This window comes from Typopeltis vanoorti, chromosome 18 (assembly GCF_054136105.1).
Source record: "Typopeltis vanoorti isolate ZY-2024b chromosome 18, IOZ_Tvanoo_1.0, whole genome shotgun sequence".
In the NCBI taxonomy this organism is placed as follows: domain Eukaryota; kingdom Metazoa; phylum Arthropoda; class Arachnida; order Uropygi; family Thelyphonidae; genus Typopeltis; species Typopeltis vanoorti.
Window position 1 is genome coordinate 3,900,238 of NC_143566.1, and position 17,795 is coordinate 3,918,032.

At 35.4% G+C, this 17,795-nt stretch overlaps 1 protein-coding gene across 2 annotated transcripts in view; it reads left to right on the plus strand.

The window, feature by feature from the left end:
* The window catches only part of myd (stromal cell derived factor mayday), a 269,325-nt gene that overhangs the window by 134,691 nt on the left and 116,839 nt on the right, over positions 1-17,795 (plus strand). For both annotated transcript variants that reach the window (XM_090408335.1, XM_090408336.1), the window contains exon 4: positions 14,420-14,575. In XM_090408335.1, the coding sequence (XP_090264461.1) occupies positions 14,420-14,575 (156 nt within the window). The remainder of the gene's footprint in view (positions 1-14,419; positions 14,576-17,795) is intronic.

Here is a 17,795-nt window from a genome sequence, read left to right on the forward strand (position 1 = left end):
GGCCCAAATGGAAGAAGATGTACGTTCATAATTATATGTACCATTCATTGTTCGTTTAAACTCTTATCTCATATTTTTTGACATCTTTTAGGTGCCTTTTCTTCTATGGCACCTGTGTATATTGCACGCTTTGCACATGCCACCAGCTAGGCCTGATCATAATACACATAAACAATGCATATATATATATATATATATATATATAGACACAGGCAATTAATAGTGCAGTTTTCAAAATAAGAATGCACTAATGACTGAAACCAGTAATTTGAAACAGAATATTTAAATTTTTGCTAATTTACTAAACAAAATTCTTTAGAACATCTGTATGGATATATTGATGGTCTACACTAGTCTATGCCGGGACTGCAAAGAGGATGTTGCTCTTGCTTGGCTTCATACCCAGCCAGCCTGGTTGGCTGAGTGGTTAGCATATCTGCTCTCTAGCCAGAAGGCTGCTGGTCCAAATCCTGCTGTGGGCATGGATGTTTGTGATTGTCTGTGAAAATATTAGTGGTGGTGGGCAGTAGATGGTGTTATAGCTGGTGGATTTGAGTGGTGGAGACAGAGAGTTGTAGAGTAGGCCCTCCCTCAATGAGTCTTTGGACTCCCTGGAGGTGTCACTTAATAATAATAATAATAATATAGGTAATAGCCATTGTACACACTCCTTCCTATTGATGGATGGTGACATGCGAATGTGTGAGGATCAAGTATAGTTCTGGGAGAGTAGATGTACAGTTTGTATTAGATCATTGCTTATAGCAAAAACTTCCACTTCACATCCAGTTTGGTCAGTGGTATTGGAAAAGAGGAATCAATTGGAGGTTGGGTCATGAAGGTCACTGAGGAGGATGGCTTCATAATTTGGATAGCTGGATTGTAGAAAATAAAGCATTCTGGATAGCGAGATAAAGTAAGAGTTGGTTTTGGAATTTGGTAATAAACAATTACCAATTACCATAGAATGTCAAAGCATTGAATTCTAAATTAGATATCTTTTGTAGGCAGTGAGACAGCTCACAAAGGTACCATTCTTGTGGCAACAGGGATTGTGAAGTAATTTAGACATTGGAGGTGGACTATGGTTAATTTACAGGTGTAGATAATTTCTTTCTTGAGTAGGAGGTCCAGTCTGGATCTCTGTAAGTGATGATTTTTTTATTATTATTTTATTTATTTATTTTTTTAGGGCTTCTAGCATGCTTTGTTTATTATGCTTGGTTTGGTATTGTTGTTGAAATAGGATTTCGAGAGATATATATTTCAGGTGCAGCAACACTGTCATTGTTTTGTTGTTTCATTTTTAATCTGAGTTAGTTTTAAGGATAGAGTTGAGACAGGCAGTGAGAGGAGATAGTCTCTTACATGACACTTTTGCAGAAAGCAACCAGTCTCCTTGCTATAATGTGTCCTCGATAGTGCCATCCACATATTACTGCTTGGACTCCCCCATCCAGGCATAACTTGTCAGAGTATAGGCAGCAGGATTGTGCACCAGCTGCCCAGGAAGCCTTTTGACTCATTAACTCATTACTGAGTGTTTTTTTTTATATATAAATATTATTTTGTGTAGAGTTATTATTATTATTATCTAAGGTAAAATGGAGTAAAGTGATATCTTTCTTACAGGAAATAAGATAGGGCTATCTTTTGGTAGCATTAAAGATCAGTACATTATCTCATCTTGCTCCATTGAAGAAAAATATGAAGATTGGAAATTAATTGGAAATCACAGTCAGGATCAGGAAAATGGGAGTGGTCAAACCGAAGAGAGAGAGGTATAGTATAGCAGCTAGAATAGAGAATGTTGGTGATGGTAGGATGGTCTCAAACACGCAGCGATTATTATGTTTATACACAAATATAAGGAGTATTCAAAACAAGAGAGCTGTGTTTGTAGCATTGATTGAGACAGTATGACCGAAAGTAATTGGAATAAGTGAAACTTGGTTGTTTGAGGAGAATGTGATGTCAGGAATAGAATTAGAAGGATATATATAATTTTCCGGAAGGATAGAGATGCAAAAACAGGAGGGAGAGTGTGCTGTTAATGATTGCAGAGGAATTGTGTCTGCAAAGTGTGGAAGTTGATGGTGCATGCATAGATTTTGTATCTATGTGGTGCGAAGTTGAAATAAACAGGACAGGTTAATATATCTGATAGGATGCTGTTATAGGCCAGGGAATGTAGAGAATACTGATTGTGAAATGTTTAGGCAAATTAGTTGGGCATGAAAAAGAAGATGATCCTGATGGGAGACTTTAATTGCAGGAATATAGACTGGAAGGAGGAGATAGTGTATGGGAACAAGGAGAGCGAGTTTGTTGAATTTCTGAGAGATAATGTAAAATATCACGAGAAATAATTTTTTTTTAGAGAATTTTCGCTAAATATTTTACAATATATATTTTTTGTCTGAAATTATAAGAAAAAATGTACTTAGTTAGTTGTAATAATATAAAATTGTAAAAGTATAAATTGCTGTTAAAATGCACCTGCACTTTAGACTTGTTGTTAAGAGCTTAATAAGAATTAAGCCGAATTAGCACCGAATGCCACCAAAATCATAAGGTCAAGCGACCAGCGATGACGTCAATTGTTTCATTGCTTCTGGCTAATCCTGGAATATTCTTAAATACGAACAAAGGACTGAAAATGGAATAAAAGGCAATACAGCACGTTGTTCGGGACTTTTTGGTCCTTGGCTCTTCACCTACTGCTCTACGGGGTTCCTTCCTGAAATCCAGGAGGTTCGTTTTCCCGCCGTCATCGCCTGATGCTCACTGCTGCCAGCTCGCTCTAGGCTCCCGGTAGCTACGGCAGAATCCCAGCATGACCGGATGAAGGTCGTTCCAGTTCCAATGTGTATAACGGAATGTATGTCGGACTTTCCTCTTGAGATTGTTAGCAAGTAAGCCATAAATTTGTTGTAGTATGATGTATGTAACTCGAAATCATAAAGGATTGAGAAGGTTACTTGTTAACTAGCGGGAAAAGTGAATGTGAAATAACGGAAAAATTATGTATTGTTGAGTATGTCTAATTCACAGGTTGATTGTGATAGTGTCTGAATTAGTGTCATTTAAGTTTTGAATATATTGAAAGAAAGTTGAATATAATCCCTCCTGGAATACTTATGCATACTTGTAAGCATAAGTATTCTTAAGAAGACACAACTTGGCTTACAAGTTGTGTCTTCTGTGACACAACTTGTAAGCCAAGTTATGTCATAGAAGACACTTATATCAAAGAAAAGTAGGTTTTTCTGATAGTGAAAGCATTATAGTTTCTGTTGCTCAGATAGCAAGTTAATTTGTGTGTTAAAGTGCTTTTGATTAAGTTAATCTTTAATTAACTTTCATGTGCTCTGTATCACATCTTTTAGTTTGATAATAAATATGTTTTTGTTTTGTAACTACCTGGTTCTCATTCCTTTGCCATTGGACTATCCCGAAAATATTAACGAGCCTGCAGGAATAGAATATAGTAACGAGCCACAACTTGCATATAAAGAATTTGTATAGAAGTGTTAAATAAATTTGTCATCTTCTCGCCCTGACTTTCAAACATAAAAAGATCAATTAAGTGGCGCAGTCGTTAAGATAAATAAATTTCTTAATTGACATTGTGCGATTGCTCAGGGACTGTTACGTTAGATAGACTTACAACACGAGGTCTAACTAACAGCAGAAAAACGGGGAGAGGCAAGAAATAATGTTAGGTAAGGAAGTAGATAGACAGATAAAAGAATAGATAAAAGGAAAAGTAAAACGAAGTAAATATTTTGAAAAGGAGCAACTGACAAGGATTTAATAAAAATAATATAATAGAAAGAATAATAAAGAAGAAAAGATATAAAATTTACAATAAGTATCTTAAGCAGCACATGATTGAAGCAACTAGAGGCTTTAATATTTTGGATTTGGTGATAACATCACAAGATGTAGTTGTTAATGAGGTGTTGACACTGCTGCCATTTGGTGAGAGTGATAATGAGGTACTTGTTTGGGAAGTGATGAAACAAGAAAAGGTTACCACCAAAAATGGATACACGTGGAAGTACAAAGCAGGTGATTATAGGAAGCTCTGTAGTCACTTAACATCGTACGTTCGATAAATGAGTTGAGCTGAGTGGAAAAGATGTTAACAATGCATGGAAACTAATAAGTCAGTATCTGACAAAAGCAATCTATGACTGCATACCGAGGGTTAAGTGAGTAAATAGAGTAGGAGTGAAATGGATGTACAGCGAAATCAAGCAAGCTGTGCTAGAAAAGAAAATGTTATTGAGTAGGTACAAGACAGTTGGTGGTGATCAGATCCATGAAGAGTATAAGGTGCATGATAGAAAGGTGACAAGCATGGTAAAGAAAGGAAAGGTGCAGTATGAGAGGAGATTGGCTGGCCAGGCCAAGGTTAACTCAAGGGAATTTATCTGCTACATGGCAAGCAAGAGGAAGAATAATTATGGCAGACTAACATTGGTGGATAGTCATGGCAGCAGACTAACAGCTGCAAAGGATATAGTGGAATTATTGAACAAGCACTTTATCAGCATATATCATACTGGTGTAAATGATCCAGTGCAATATATAGAAGAGAGGCAAGTATTAGGAGAATTGGAAGTGAGAGAAACAGAGGTGCATCAGGTGTTGATTGGGTTAGATGTGAATAAGGCTGTGGGAATGGATAACATATCACCACGTATGCTTAAGAAATGTGCACCACAGTTGGTTATGCCCTTGACCTGGTTATTTAATGAAAGTCTTGTAGTGGGTAGAGTTCCTAAGGAGTGGAAAGGAGGCAAAATAGTACCACTCCACAAGCATAGTTCTAAGACAGAAGTCTCCAACTATAAGCCAGTCTGTATAACTGCAGTTGTTGTCAAGGTGTTGGAGAGATTGGTAAGAAATAGAATATAGAATTGGGTTGATGGATATGGCATTCTTTTTGATGGTCAACATGAATTTGTAAAGGATAGATCCTGTTTCAATAATTTACTTGCATTTTATGATAAGGTAACGAGTATGTTAGATAATGGAGAATCATACACAATGATATTCTTAGACTTTGCAAAAGCATATGATAGATTACCACACGATAAGTTGGTGTACAAGATGCAGAGGATGGGAATAGACAGTATATTGGTTAGATGGATCAGAGATTGGCTCTCTGAACAATACCAGCAGGTTGTGTATGATGGAGCAATGTCTCAAAAAAGAATGATAACCAGTGGCATGCCCCATGGTTCTGTTCTTGGGCCCTTGCTGTTTGACTTGTTTGTAAATGATATATCATATGAACTGACTGGGAATCTTCAGTTATTTGCTGATGATGCAAAGTTGCAAAGAATTATAAGTAGCATTTCTGATATTAATTCCCTTCAAGAAGATTTGAATAGGCTTTCGACTTGGACAAAAGACTGGGGTTATAGTTTTAATATCAATAAGTGCAAGGCGTTGCATTTTCGACTGCAGAAATATAAGGCTGTATACTATATCGATGGTGCCATACTGCAGGAAGTGGATGAGATTTGTGAGTGATGATTGACAATAGACTGAAGTTTAGAGGGCATATTGCTAGTGTTGCACAAGTTTCACATTGCAGTGCTGCTATGATAAGAAGTACTCTAACATGTAAGGATAAGGAACTGTTTGTGACACAGTATAAGGCACTGGTCAGACCACACTTGGACTATTGTGCTCAGATCTGGTCACCTGGTTTTCAATGTGGAGACATTGAAGAGGGTCCAGAGATGAGTGAGTAAGACAATATCAGGAGTTTGGAATGCTGGCTATGGAGAGAGTGGTTGAAGAGATGTGGATTGCAGAATTTGGTGGATAGGAGGAAGAGAGGTGATGTGATAAGAGAAGTTTAAGTTAGTGAGAGGATTTTATCAAATTAATCCAGAGGGGATTATAAAAAGAGTAGAAGGTGAGAGGGGAAGAACCAGAGGTCATTCCTGGAAAAGTTATGTAAAAAGTGTGGTGAAGAAGGGTGTGAGGAGTAGATTTTTTACATGGAGAATTATCAGTGAATGGAATGCATTGCCAGAATGTGTTGTTAAGGTAACAAGTTTTAAGGACTTTAAGACTCTATATGATAAATATGTTGTCAGTTGAATGAACCTCCCGCGATGAGTCTGTCGACTCCATGAAGGATGTAATAATAATAATAATAATAATAATTCCTTTGTTACAGAATATCACAAAGCTTGGAATGATTGTTTATGACAAGGTTTGTCAAACAAATGAAGATGCAGATTTGTTGTCATAACGCAAGGTCATTTATGTATAAGGGGAAGGCCATGAGTTAGAGTGCTGATCCTTGAGATACTCTGCCATTGGTGGATGAGGCGGGTGGGTGAATGACCAGAGAGGAAACTAGTGAACCATTCTGACCCATAAGATGGTAGTTTGTTAAATATGTCTCTATGCCAAACCCAATCAAATATTCAGAATTAAAAGTGACCATATTAGTTTCTTCAGACCTTCTCATGGCTTTTTTTCTAGAGCAAGCAGTGATGGCTAGGAAATCTGCTATGGATCAAGAGTAATGAAATCAATTTTGGTAGTCACTATTTAATTGGATGCATCCAGCTAGTAAAAGGGCTGGATGTTGATGACTTTCACAACTATTTTTCAAGAAAACTCAGGTGAGGGCAATGGGATGTCTTACTTTTGAATTCTCTTTTTTTTTTTTTTTTTTTTTTTTTTTTTTTTTCAGGGGGGGATTGGCTGAATATAAGTTCACTTACATTCAGCCAATATAAGTGAACTTCAGCCAGTATAATACATTGCCTAATACAAAGAATCATGAAGTTCTGCTAAAAAAAATCCACTAATGCCTTTCATTCCTTATAGAGAGTAGACAATGATGTTTTATCTCTGTCTAACGTTCAGATGAGAGGGGATAGTACAATCTTCAACAGAACCAATATGAGATGGCTGGTCCAAGACCTATCACTAATTATAAATGGTATCTGGTGAAAAAAAGCAGACCAGTGCTGCCATCTCATTGTCCCTAATCCTAACACAATATATTTGTTGTCTGAAATTGTATGGATTAATATTCTTGAGTTTACAGGATGAAAAACCAAAGTTTCTGGGAGAAAAAAAAAATAAAACAAACAAAAAAAAATGCAATTTGGTTACCAGTTGAAGAAAGGATTAGAAAATGTTCCTCTAGTCAGCAATCATGGCATGGGAGTAGGGATGCCAGTTCACTATAGCAAATTGTAAGGTTTTAAAGGAGATGTATAATTTTCACTTAGCGAGGATATATTGTTGGAAGTGGAGGAAATAAGAGCTCATGGAGTGAGAGGATACATTGCCAAAATAGTGTTGACAACATAATGAATTCTGGCAGTGATGTAAAGGATATTGACTTGTAGAAGTAAGGAGATTCTGTTCCATTGTATGAGGCCTTGATTAGGCCACACATATAGTCTACTGTGAACAGATTTGGTCACTGGACTTCAAAAGGACGAAGATATATTGAAATGGGTCTGGCGCTGATTGGCCAGGGTAGTTCTGGTGTCTGGACTGTTTAGCATGAAGAAAGGATTAGAAGATGCAATTTACAGAGTCTAATGGATAGGAGGAAGAGGGGTGTTATGATAGAGTCATACAAATTAGTAAAGGGTTGCTATAGGACAGTGGTGTTCAACATTTTTTACTACGCAAGCTACTTTTCTATAAAAAGTTATTCGGCGATCTACTCTTATATATAAGTTATTCGGTGATCTACTCTCTTATATAGATCACGTTCCCTCAACCTGATATCTGATAACGCACAAATAAACAACTAAAAAAAAATACACAACTAAAAACTTTATTTGTCATCATCATCATCATCATCAAATTCCTGCCATGTACCCTCAAGGGGTGTACAGGATATGATAGTACTATATGAAAAAAATTACATCATTATTAATTTCCTATCTACAATTTTCCTCCAAATCAGTCTGTTACTTATCAAGACTCCAATATTATCAGATCTTATATTTCTTTCATCTAAAGCACTTTGTACCGTATCAATCACCTATATCTTTGTCTTCCTCTGGGTCGTTTTGCTGCCAACCTGGCAGAGAACACTTGTTTTGCTAATCTTTCCTCGCCCATTCTATTTAAGTGACCATACCACCTGAGATTAGCTCTGCTAACACATTCCTGGATGCTGACAATGTCAAGTTCTTTCCTAATATCCTCGTTTCTAATATGATATTGCCACTGATGCCATCTGTTCACGCCTATAATCTTTCTCAGGACTCTCATATCTGTGGTCTCTAGTCTTTGGTCAAGTGTTTTACTTCTGAGCCAGCTCTCAGATCCATTTCTCTCTTATTGCTTATGAATTTATTCAATTGACTTGCCACCATACCAGCTTTGCTGATTCTGTTGTCTATTTCTATATTTAATTTACCATCTTCAGTAAAAATCATGCCTAAATAGCTGAAATGTTTTACTTGTTCCACAGGTTCTCCATTCACAACACAGTTGACATTTTCAATGATTCTGCCTATTTTCATTGTCTTTGTCTTTTTATTGCTGACCTTCATACCATATCTATTACAACAGTTATTCAATTTAGTCAGGGACTCTTGAAAACTTGTAGCGGATTTATTTAGAAGTATAACATCATCTGCATAAAGCAAAGAGCTGACATTAACATCTCCAATTTTGATATCATGTTTAATACCACTTTCCTTCATAATGTGATCCATATAGATAATGAATAACAGAGGGGATAATGTACATCCTTGTCTCACACCAGATTTAACATTAAACCATCTTCCTGTACTTCCTTCAATTCTAACTGCTGACTTACAATTCAAATAAAGACTAAGTATTGTTTGATATAATGCCCAATTGACACCATATAATTGCAGCGTATCGAATAGCTTCTCTCTTGGCACCTTGTCATATGCCTTTTCCAAATCGATAAAACTTAAATACAGATCTTTGTTATATTCCCATGATTTCTCGACTATTTGTCGTAAAGTGAAGATCTGATCCTGACAGCCTCTATTTGGCCTGAATCCAGCTTGTTCTTCACTAAGCTTTTCTTCCACAATTCTTCTCAACAGTTTCTCAAGTATACTTGCATAGATCTTGCCAGGAACACTCAGTAGGGAAATACCTGTGTAATTCTCACATGCAGTTTTATTTCCCTTTTTATATATGGGTACTATGAGAGCTCTACTCCAATCATCAGGAATTAGTCCCTCTGTCCAGGCTTTCTGAACTATGCAGTGCAGACGCTGTAAGACTCTTATGCCACTATACTTCAGCATTTCTGGTTGAATATCATCTACTCCTGCTGCCTTTCCACATTTCAAGCCTTTGATGGCTTTTTCTACTTCAAGTATGGATATGTATTCCTGACTGTATGCCTGGTCAGTGTTTTTTACCACTGTGCTGTCATCACTGCTTGTTTCATTTAGCAGTTTTTCAAAGTAATTACTCCATACTTCAAGGATATCTTTTTCTCCCATTTTCATGTCACCTTTATCATCTCTAATTCCTTTTACAGCACTCTTTCCTCCATTCTTAAGCTTCTTCAACAACCTCCAGAATATTTTGCCACCTTCTTGATATTTATTTTCTATATTCTTGCCAAAGTCCTCCCATGACTTTTGTTTAGCTAGTTTTACACAGTGTTTAGCATTCTTGCATTTGTCTCTATATTCTCTAAGAGCACAAGCTGACTTATTTGACAGGAACTTTTGATATGCTTTCTTCTTTTCCTTCACTGCCTCTTTAACTTCCTGTGTCCACCAGGGAGTTCTGATTTTTTTATCCTTACAGACAACCTCACCACATGCCTCTCTGGCAGAATCAATCAATGTTTTCTTCAGAGTTTGCCACTGAATCTCCAAGGTTTGATTCCTGTTCTCAAACTCTTTAATTTTTTCTTCAATAATCTTTGTGTATTTTAGTCTACAGTTCACATCTGAGAGCTGCTCAACTTTTATTCGCTTTAAAACTTTCTTACATGTTATTCTTTTCAATATGAAATTCAATTTTATCTTGCTCAAGACTAAATAGTGATCACTTCCAATTTCAAATCCTCTGTACACTCTGGTGTCCTGCACCAGGGAGAAATCATCACTATCAACAATAATATAGTCAATGAGACTTTTTTTATTCCTAGCCTCTTCTCTCCACGTGAATTTGTGCACATTTTTATGTTGGAACATGGTGTTAGTAATAACTAGTCCATGTCCTGAGCAGAAATCCAGCAGATATTTGCCATTATTATTAGCTTTGCTGTTTTCTCCAATTTTCCCAAAATATTTTTGTATGTCTCACAATCATTTCCTACTCTGCTATTTAGATCCCCAACAAGGACCAACTTTTCCTTTTTCATTGTGTCAGTTGCTTTTTCTAAAGCCTCAAAAAATTCCTCCACTTCTACCTTAGTAGAACCTTCTGTGGGACCATAGGCACAAATGAGTATCATTGTCCAGTTCCCCATTTTCATATTTGCCCACATTACTCTACTTGAGACTGACTGCCATTCAAGAAGATTAGCCTCGTATTTTGTGTTGAATACTATGGCTACTCCTTCTTTTCCTTGATTGTCATTGCCTGAATATAACATTTTGTATTTATTGCTCAGAAAGATCTCACCAGTTTTGGTCTTTTTTGTTTCAGTCACCCCTATTATGTCGATCTGGTACTTATCTAATTCCTCAGCTAGCTCCATTTCTTTGCCATTCAGGCTTCTTACGTTGATAGTACCGATCTTTAACTCTGGTGATGTTGAGTTGGGGTTTGTTTTCAGATTTGTTCCAGTAGCTAACTTTTCGCTGTTTGCCCTGGTTCCCTGGCGAAAACAACGGGGGGCCTTGTTTAACCAGGTGACGCCCCAGCCGGCATGAAATTTTGTCATGTTGTACCATCATTTTTTATTTTGGTTTAACCAATAAGAATACAATTTGGTCGGCTAATTCCCAAATTGCCAGCCTATCCTCGTCCGTTCAGTATCCAAGTAGATACCCAACATGGTGCACAACGAGAAGGTGAGGATTGGACATAAGGTCAGAAGCCCTGGTCGGTTCTCCGCATTCCTTTAAAAGCTATGTGGAGGTCTCCTCTCAGTTATATAGCTTTGACCCTTAAGCACCCCAACTTTATTTTTTGTGTATTTATTTGTGTATTTAAACATTTATTTATCACTTTTAATTATTTTAATACAACAAAACAAACAAACAAATATATTGGAATAAAATATTTATTTCTCTATTTTGGAAAACCAAAGTTAAAAAAAAATAACAGATTGATTACAAACTCACAAGTTACAGGAAATGCTGGTTGATTAAAAAAAAAAGAAAAAAAGTTGTGAAATTTGGCATTGTTTGGACCTCGCAATATTTTCGTAGTAAGGTTGAAATGAAGAAGTGGCCAATCACAGACAATCATCCAAATGATCATTTGTAATTTGGTTTCTTAATTGATTTTTTATGACAGTCATATATGAAAAAGCAGATTCTGACAAGTATGTCGATCCGAAACACTACAAAATTTTTCGTGCAATATCAGTTATTATTGGGAATTTTTCATGTACATACTTCCAAATGACTTCATTGTTTATTGATTTTAAATGTAAACTATTCTGAATGTTTATTATCTCAAGTTCTACTTCAGCTTGGTTTATATTAAACAGCCCACTAATTTTATTTGAAATTTCTGTGATGTTCAAGTTTTCTTGAAATGGATTATTGATAAAGAGATACAATCATTTCAGTTTTATTAAAATCTTTAAATCTTGAATTTATTTCTTCCTCAACTAATTCTATTTCATGAATAAATTCTTTTAAATCATAGGGAATCATTTCTTAATTTTGTTCAAAAAATTTTAATAAATATGGGAGATGTCTAAATTCGTAGTCATTTATATGTTTCTTTAATAAAAGTAAGTATTGTTGGAAAGTTTTATTGAACTTAACATGTCAGTTAAATTTTTATCTCTACTTTGTAACTCTAAATTTAAATTGCTTAATTTCTTACAGAAATCTACTAAAAATGATAAGTATAACAACCATCTTTTATCAATTAATTGTGGATAAATATCTCCTTTTTCATCAAGAAAATTTTTTATATCGTTAATTAATACAAGAAATATTTCTAAAAATTTACTTCTGCTGAGCCAACAAACATTATTGTACAACAGAAGTTCCCATCATCTGCCTTAAATAACCGCCATTGCAGGGATTTTCCTCGAACATAATTTACAATTTTAAATGTAATATCCAAAACATCTTTTGTGTTTAATCTTTTACTACACAATACTTGGTGAATAATACAGTGGTGTGTTAAAAAATCTGGATATTTGTTATTGTTTTTACATAATGAAATGAAGCCTGATTTATTACCTATCATTGCAAAAGCGAAAGTTTGTGTTGTTTCACAAATTCATCAAATGCTGAAAAAATGTCTTCTCCCCTAGTCCTTCCCAATAATGGTATAATTTTCAAAAGTTCTTTACTTGAATAATCTTGAAATATAATGCGAATAAATACCATTAACTGAGCAATATCAGTGAAGTCGTTTGATTCATCAAATTGTAATGAAAACGCAACACACTGATGAATGTCTGACATTAACCTTCCCGTCCCTGGAAACTTTTCTCCGGCAATTGGAACTCTTCCTTTCGGCAGTTTGAAACCTTGTCTGTGGCCTAGAAGTAGTCTCTCTCTCTAGCGATGTCTCGAACCGAGAAGCTCCTTTCTGGAATTGGGGAAACTCCTCTCTCAAGCAACATGGATCCGGGCAGTCTCTCTGACGGCGACTCTGGACCGGGCGGCCTCCTCTCTGACAGCAATTCTGGAACCGGGACCCCTTCTGCTTGCTTCAGTCCCTTTTTATTATGCCTCCTCTGAGACCTCGCATGAAGTTTGGAAACCCTCAAAGAATCGGTATGAGTCTTTCATCTTAAGTTTCAAGTTCGGCACGCCTTTTGTTCTCCTCCGCTTTCTTTTGATTGTAAGTTGCCAGCCATTGGAAAGTTGTTTGAACTTTTTCTGACTGACTTCGGAGATGTTTTGCACTTAGAGCCTACAATCTTTCTAATGCCGCCATGTACAGCTTCGGCGACAAAAACATTGCCTTTGTTTTTAACACTCTAACATATTCTTATTAAAGCAGTATATATAGTTAGCTTCAAAAGAGTTATTTACAAAAACATCTAATACAAAATATACCGAGACAAACAAAGTCTATTTTTTTATAATATTCACATGGGACATAACCTAAGTAAAAAATTGATGTAACGTGCTTTGGAATATTTAATATTTAAGCTACAATCGAGTTTTTACACTTTGCTTATAATCGTATTCACTCGCCTCGCTGTTTGATTTCCACTGATCCAAATTAATTCATTTACCCGGACTTATAAGAAAATTACTGATTTGACAATTTTAACGAAAAATAAATAAACAATAGCAATACACTTAAAGTGAATTAAAAATAATACAAAATAATGATAAATAAAATATTATGTTTTCAGTTTTAATTAAATTTGTAAGTAAGGAGGAATACACAAGAGATCGACCAAAATTCGCTCCGCGATCGACGGGTTGAACACCCCTGCTATAGGATTTATGTTGAAGAGGTTTTTCATAAAATGGTGAGATGGGCAAGAACAATATGTCATCCCTATAAGAAGGGTGTGAGCAATGGAGTGAGAAGCAGGATTTTTGTATGGAGAGTTGTGAATGATTGCTTGAGAGTGTGGTGTCGGCAGAGAATTTGAATGTATTTAAGACACAGTATGATGAGCTGTGTGTATCACAAAGGGACCTCCCATATGACTCCATGGCAATCTTGGGATAATATTAACAATAATAATAATATTTTTACTGTAATTTATTTTTTAATTTTTTAGAAACACTGAGCTGCTTCTTCAAAATTCACAACATGCTAGTTTTTGAAGAGCAAATGCACTTATTTCATCCCCCCCTTCTTCTCACCCATGCTTGCTATCACTGCATTTATGTTAGCAACTCTGTGATATGATACTGAGGGAAGACACTCCTGCCTTCTCCCTCACACTTTTCTGCTGATTAGTCTCTAACATTGCTCTCAGATCTTTTGTATCCATTTCACATTGCCTTTCATGTGTCATTTCTCAAACTGCTACAATGATCTCATCCACATTTTTGGCATTGATGAGTGTGTAAAATGCATTGATACAGTGGTGGAATTTTATAAAGTAAGATGAATTAAATGCAACACATGAAAGTTGTCAGCAGTTTTGTTTAAAATCTCCCACAGTTGGCTGGAAAGCTCACTATAGGGAATATGTTACTTTGATATAATAATTCTATGAATGAAATAATACTAATATATTTGTTATAGCTCTTCTGTTAAAAATATTTTGCTAATAGTTAACTATTTTTTTTTATTGTAGTGAGAGAAAAAATTTTATTAGACAATGCTGCATGGTCAGAAGCAGCAAATTCTGATCCAAATGCTTTGAACATAGATGAATTTCTCACATTCCGTCATCCTGAACATAGCCACGTGTCTCTGTTGAATATGGTGAATGACATTATTGCTAATTTAGGTAAGATTTCTTTATGATACTTAACTGGGTATAGGATTAAAGTGATTGTTTAGCATAATGATACAATTATAAAATAACAGAATGACAATTATTAGTTAGGCATTATTATGGTAAGAATTTCTGACTAGGTTTCCTAGCTATTAGCAATACAGTTAAGGAGATAAACACAATGAGAACAACACTTAAATTGCAAGCACATGATAATATATACTGCCAACTGCTGGAGGATAATTCCATCTACATCTACCTGAATTCAAGAAATAAATTTAAATAATTGGCATTTTATGAACTGCCCACTCAGTCTCCAAAAGCTAGATAGGATATAAAGGCCTTGCCTACTCCCTATAAGGGAATAAAAGCCGTTAGCTGATTTATCTATTTTTATTTTGTTTTTTATGAAACTGAAATAAGGAGTGTTTAGGATGACTTCCCAAAATTGAGACATTCTAAGGCAATCATTTCTGTTGAAGTTTGGAGTGTGGATGTGAGCTTCACAACTTTATATATATTTTGAGAAGAAAATAACTTTTGTGTAAGACTTTAGTTTTATTCTAACAAGTTCTATGCATAGCAGATAAGTTGGCTGGTTAAACCAGACTTATTACACTCTTGAAGTAAAATATACTCTTGATGTTCTTCTAGATGAATCTGAGCTGAACAAGCTGTCTGTCCATAATAACAAAGGCTGCATGAACAAGAGACCCTGTAAACTCCAGGACAAGAGAGGGAGGAGGAGGATATTTGTCTTTTGGAGAGATCAGGGAGGAATTTAGTTTATGAACTGGACAGAAGGAAAGTTGTAGGTCAATTTGGCAAAGAAGTCTTGCATTTTTTTCTGACAGTCCTTTAACATATGGAATTGAAATTCTAGAAACTTTTTCTTAAGGATAATTAATTAGGGTAAAGGCCATAATTATTAATCCTTTTATCAATTATTTTTGTATTATAGAATCAGTAGAACATATCTTATGTGAACTAAACTTTTAATCACTCTGTATTCCTGACAGGGGTGATAATGACAAGAAGCATTAATATATTTACCAGTTTGAATTGGTTTTCTGTATACTGAGAACTGTAGACTGCCATTAGATTGACAGAATGAGAACATCCAGAAAAAGGGAAAACAATTGTTATCTTCTCCTTCATGGAAATTTAATTCTTGGGTTTACTGAATTTATTTTCTTAAGAAATTCATGAAGATTGGACAAGGAAGAGTTCCACACAGCAAAAATGTCATCAACATATCTGTACCAAATAGATTGCTTAGGAGGGAAAAAAAAATGTTGAGGCTGTGTTGTATGAATCATTCCATAAAATAATTTGCTAGATTAAGGGAAATAGTAGATCTCATTGCAGTCCCTTCTTTCTGCTTTTATAGTTTTTGTTTGACAACAAAAATTAGCCTGAATTTGTGACAAATTTGAATCATTTTATAATATCAGGAGGAAAATCATTGCATAGTAATTCTTCTGTTGTATCAGCTAGTCGGATGTTTGTGGGGAGAATTATGTCAAAACTGATTAAAAGATCTGTGGGTTCTAAAGATAATCCTAATATTTTATTCTTGAAATAATGTGAATTTTTAATGGAAGTAGAATTTCCTGTAAATGCAGAGAGAAAATTTGATAGATGTTTTGAGACTTTATATAAGTCAAACAATGTATACCATTCATAATGGTGTTAGTGGAACATTTTCTTTATGTATTTTGGGAAGACTATAATGTCAGGGAGGTCTAGCATGATGAACTCTTATCTCAAGAATGAACTTCATCCAGGAGATTACTAAATTTGTTGATTTGTGGTTGAGTAGGATATCGGGAAATGCATGTTATAGGTGGTATGATTATGAATTAGAAGATTAAGGGTTCTAAAGTAATTTTTATCATGAACCCTAACTGCATGCCTTTTGTCATCTTTGCCAATCACTCTGTTCTTATTATGTGTACGATATGATAGAACTAGAATATCATTTTTCGATAAACTGATGAGAGGAGGCACAGATTTAAATAGAACATATGCTACTTGAAAATCATTTTCCTAGCCAAGGAATATAGGAAGTTATAAAAGTCTTTATCAATACTACTAAACAAAAAGTCCATAATAGGAATGTTTTTTGGAGCTGCAGCATAATCTAACCCTTTCAACAACACTGAGATTTCTTGATTAAATAAAAGAATGTCCAAAATATTAATAACAATTCTTGAGATGCCAGTCTGAGCACTGAGCAGAATATTCTTCTTCTTACATAAAAGCAATTGAAAATTTTGAATATGACATTGTTTAACTGTTATGAAAATCTTTTCTGCTGACTGAAGAAACTCTATAAACAGTATTGTATTCTTCATTGCTGTTTACATTTCATCATGCTGTTAATAAAAAGCATCTGTATTTTTACTTCATGAATCTGATTAATTAATAAAGAAAAACTTGCATGCTAATAAATGTGATGTGCTTGAAGTGAATGAAAAGCGTCTTTTATTTTATAGCAAGTTGGAATGAATAGATGGATGAAGTTGGAATCAGCTGCATTTAAAAAGGTTATTCTGTTGACAATTCTTTCCCTAAAACAGATGTTTTCTTAAAAAAAAATATTCTCTCCATAAAGCATATGAGTCCACACGGTTAGCCTAGTGGCTATGCGCTTCGCAACCATATGCCTAGGGAAGGAGTGTCCTAGGTTCAATTCCCTTTGGGGACATGAGGAGCTTAAGGATCTTCCTCAGCCATAGCCAAGTTAGCCAGTCTTGGCAGTGACAGCAGGGTTTTCCCACCAGTTTTTCTGGGGTTTTTTCATCCTGCAAGCAGGCAAACCAGACTCGTGAACACACATGGCTACAGTCTAATAAATTTAGTTTAATCCTTTATCCAAGTGTGAGCAAACAATGTTTGCACCTGAAAGTATCTTCAGGACGACTGGGGTAAGGTGGTACAACACCAGGTCAACTCGTTGCAAAGGTGGAGCAAGATACCAACCCTTCTATCTCAGTATCTCCTATAATGCAAAACACATCTCCTTGCGGATATGTCTAATGCTATGCATTAAGGGACTTGGATAAAGGATTAAACTAAATTTATTATACTCTAACCAAGTGAAAAATAAACTTTCAACATCTTTCTCTAAATCCAGAGTAATTTATTAAAAAAGGGTGGCACACCATTTGGCAACTCCTATAGGTAGAGATGACCTGCTAATGCTTCTGCCTGGTATCTCCACTTGGTC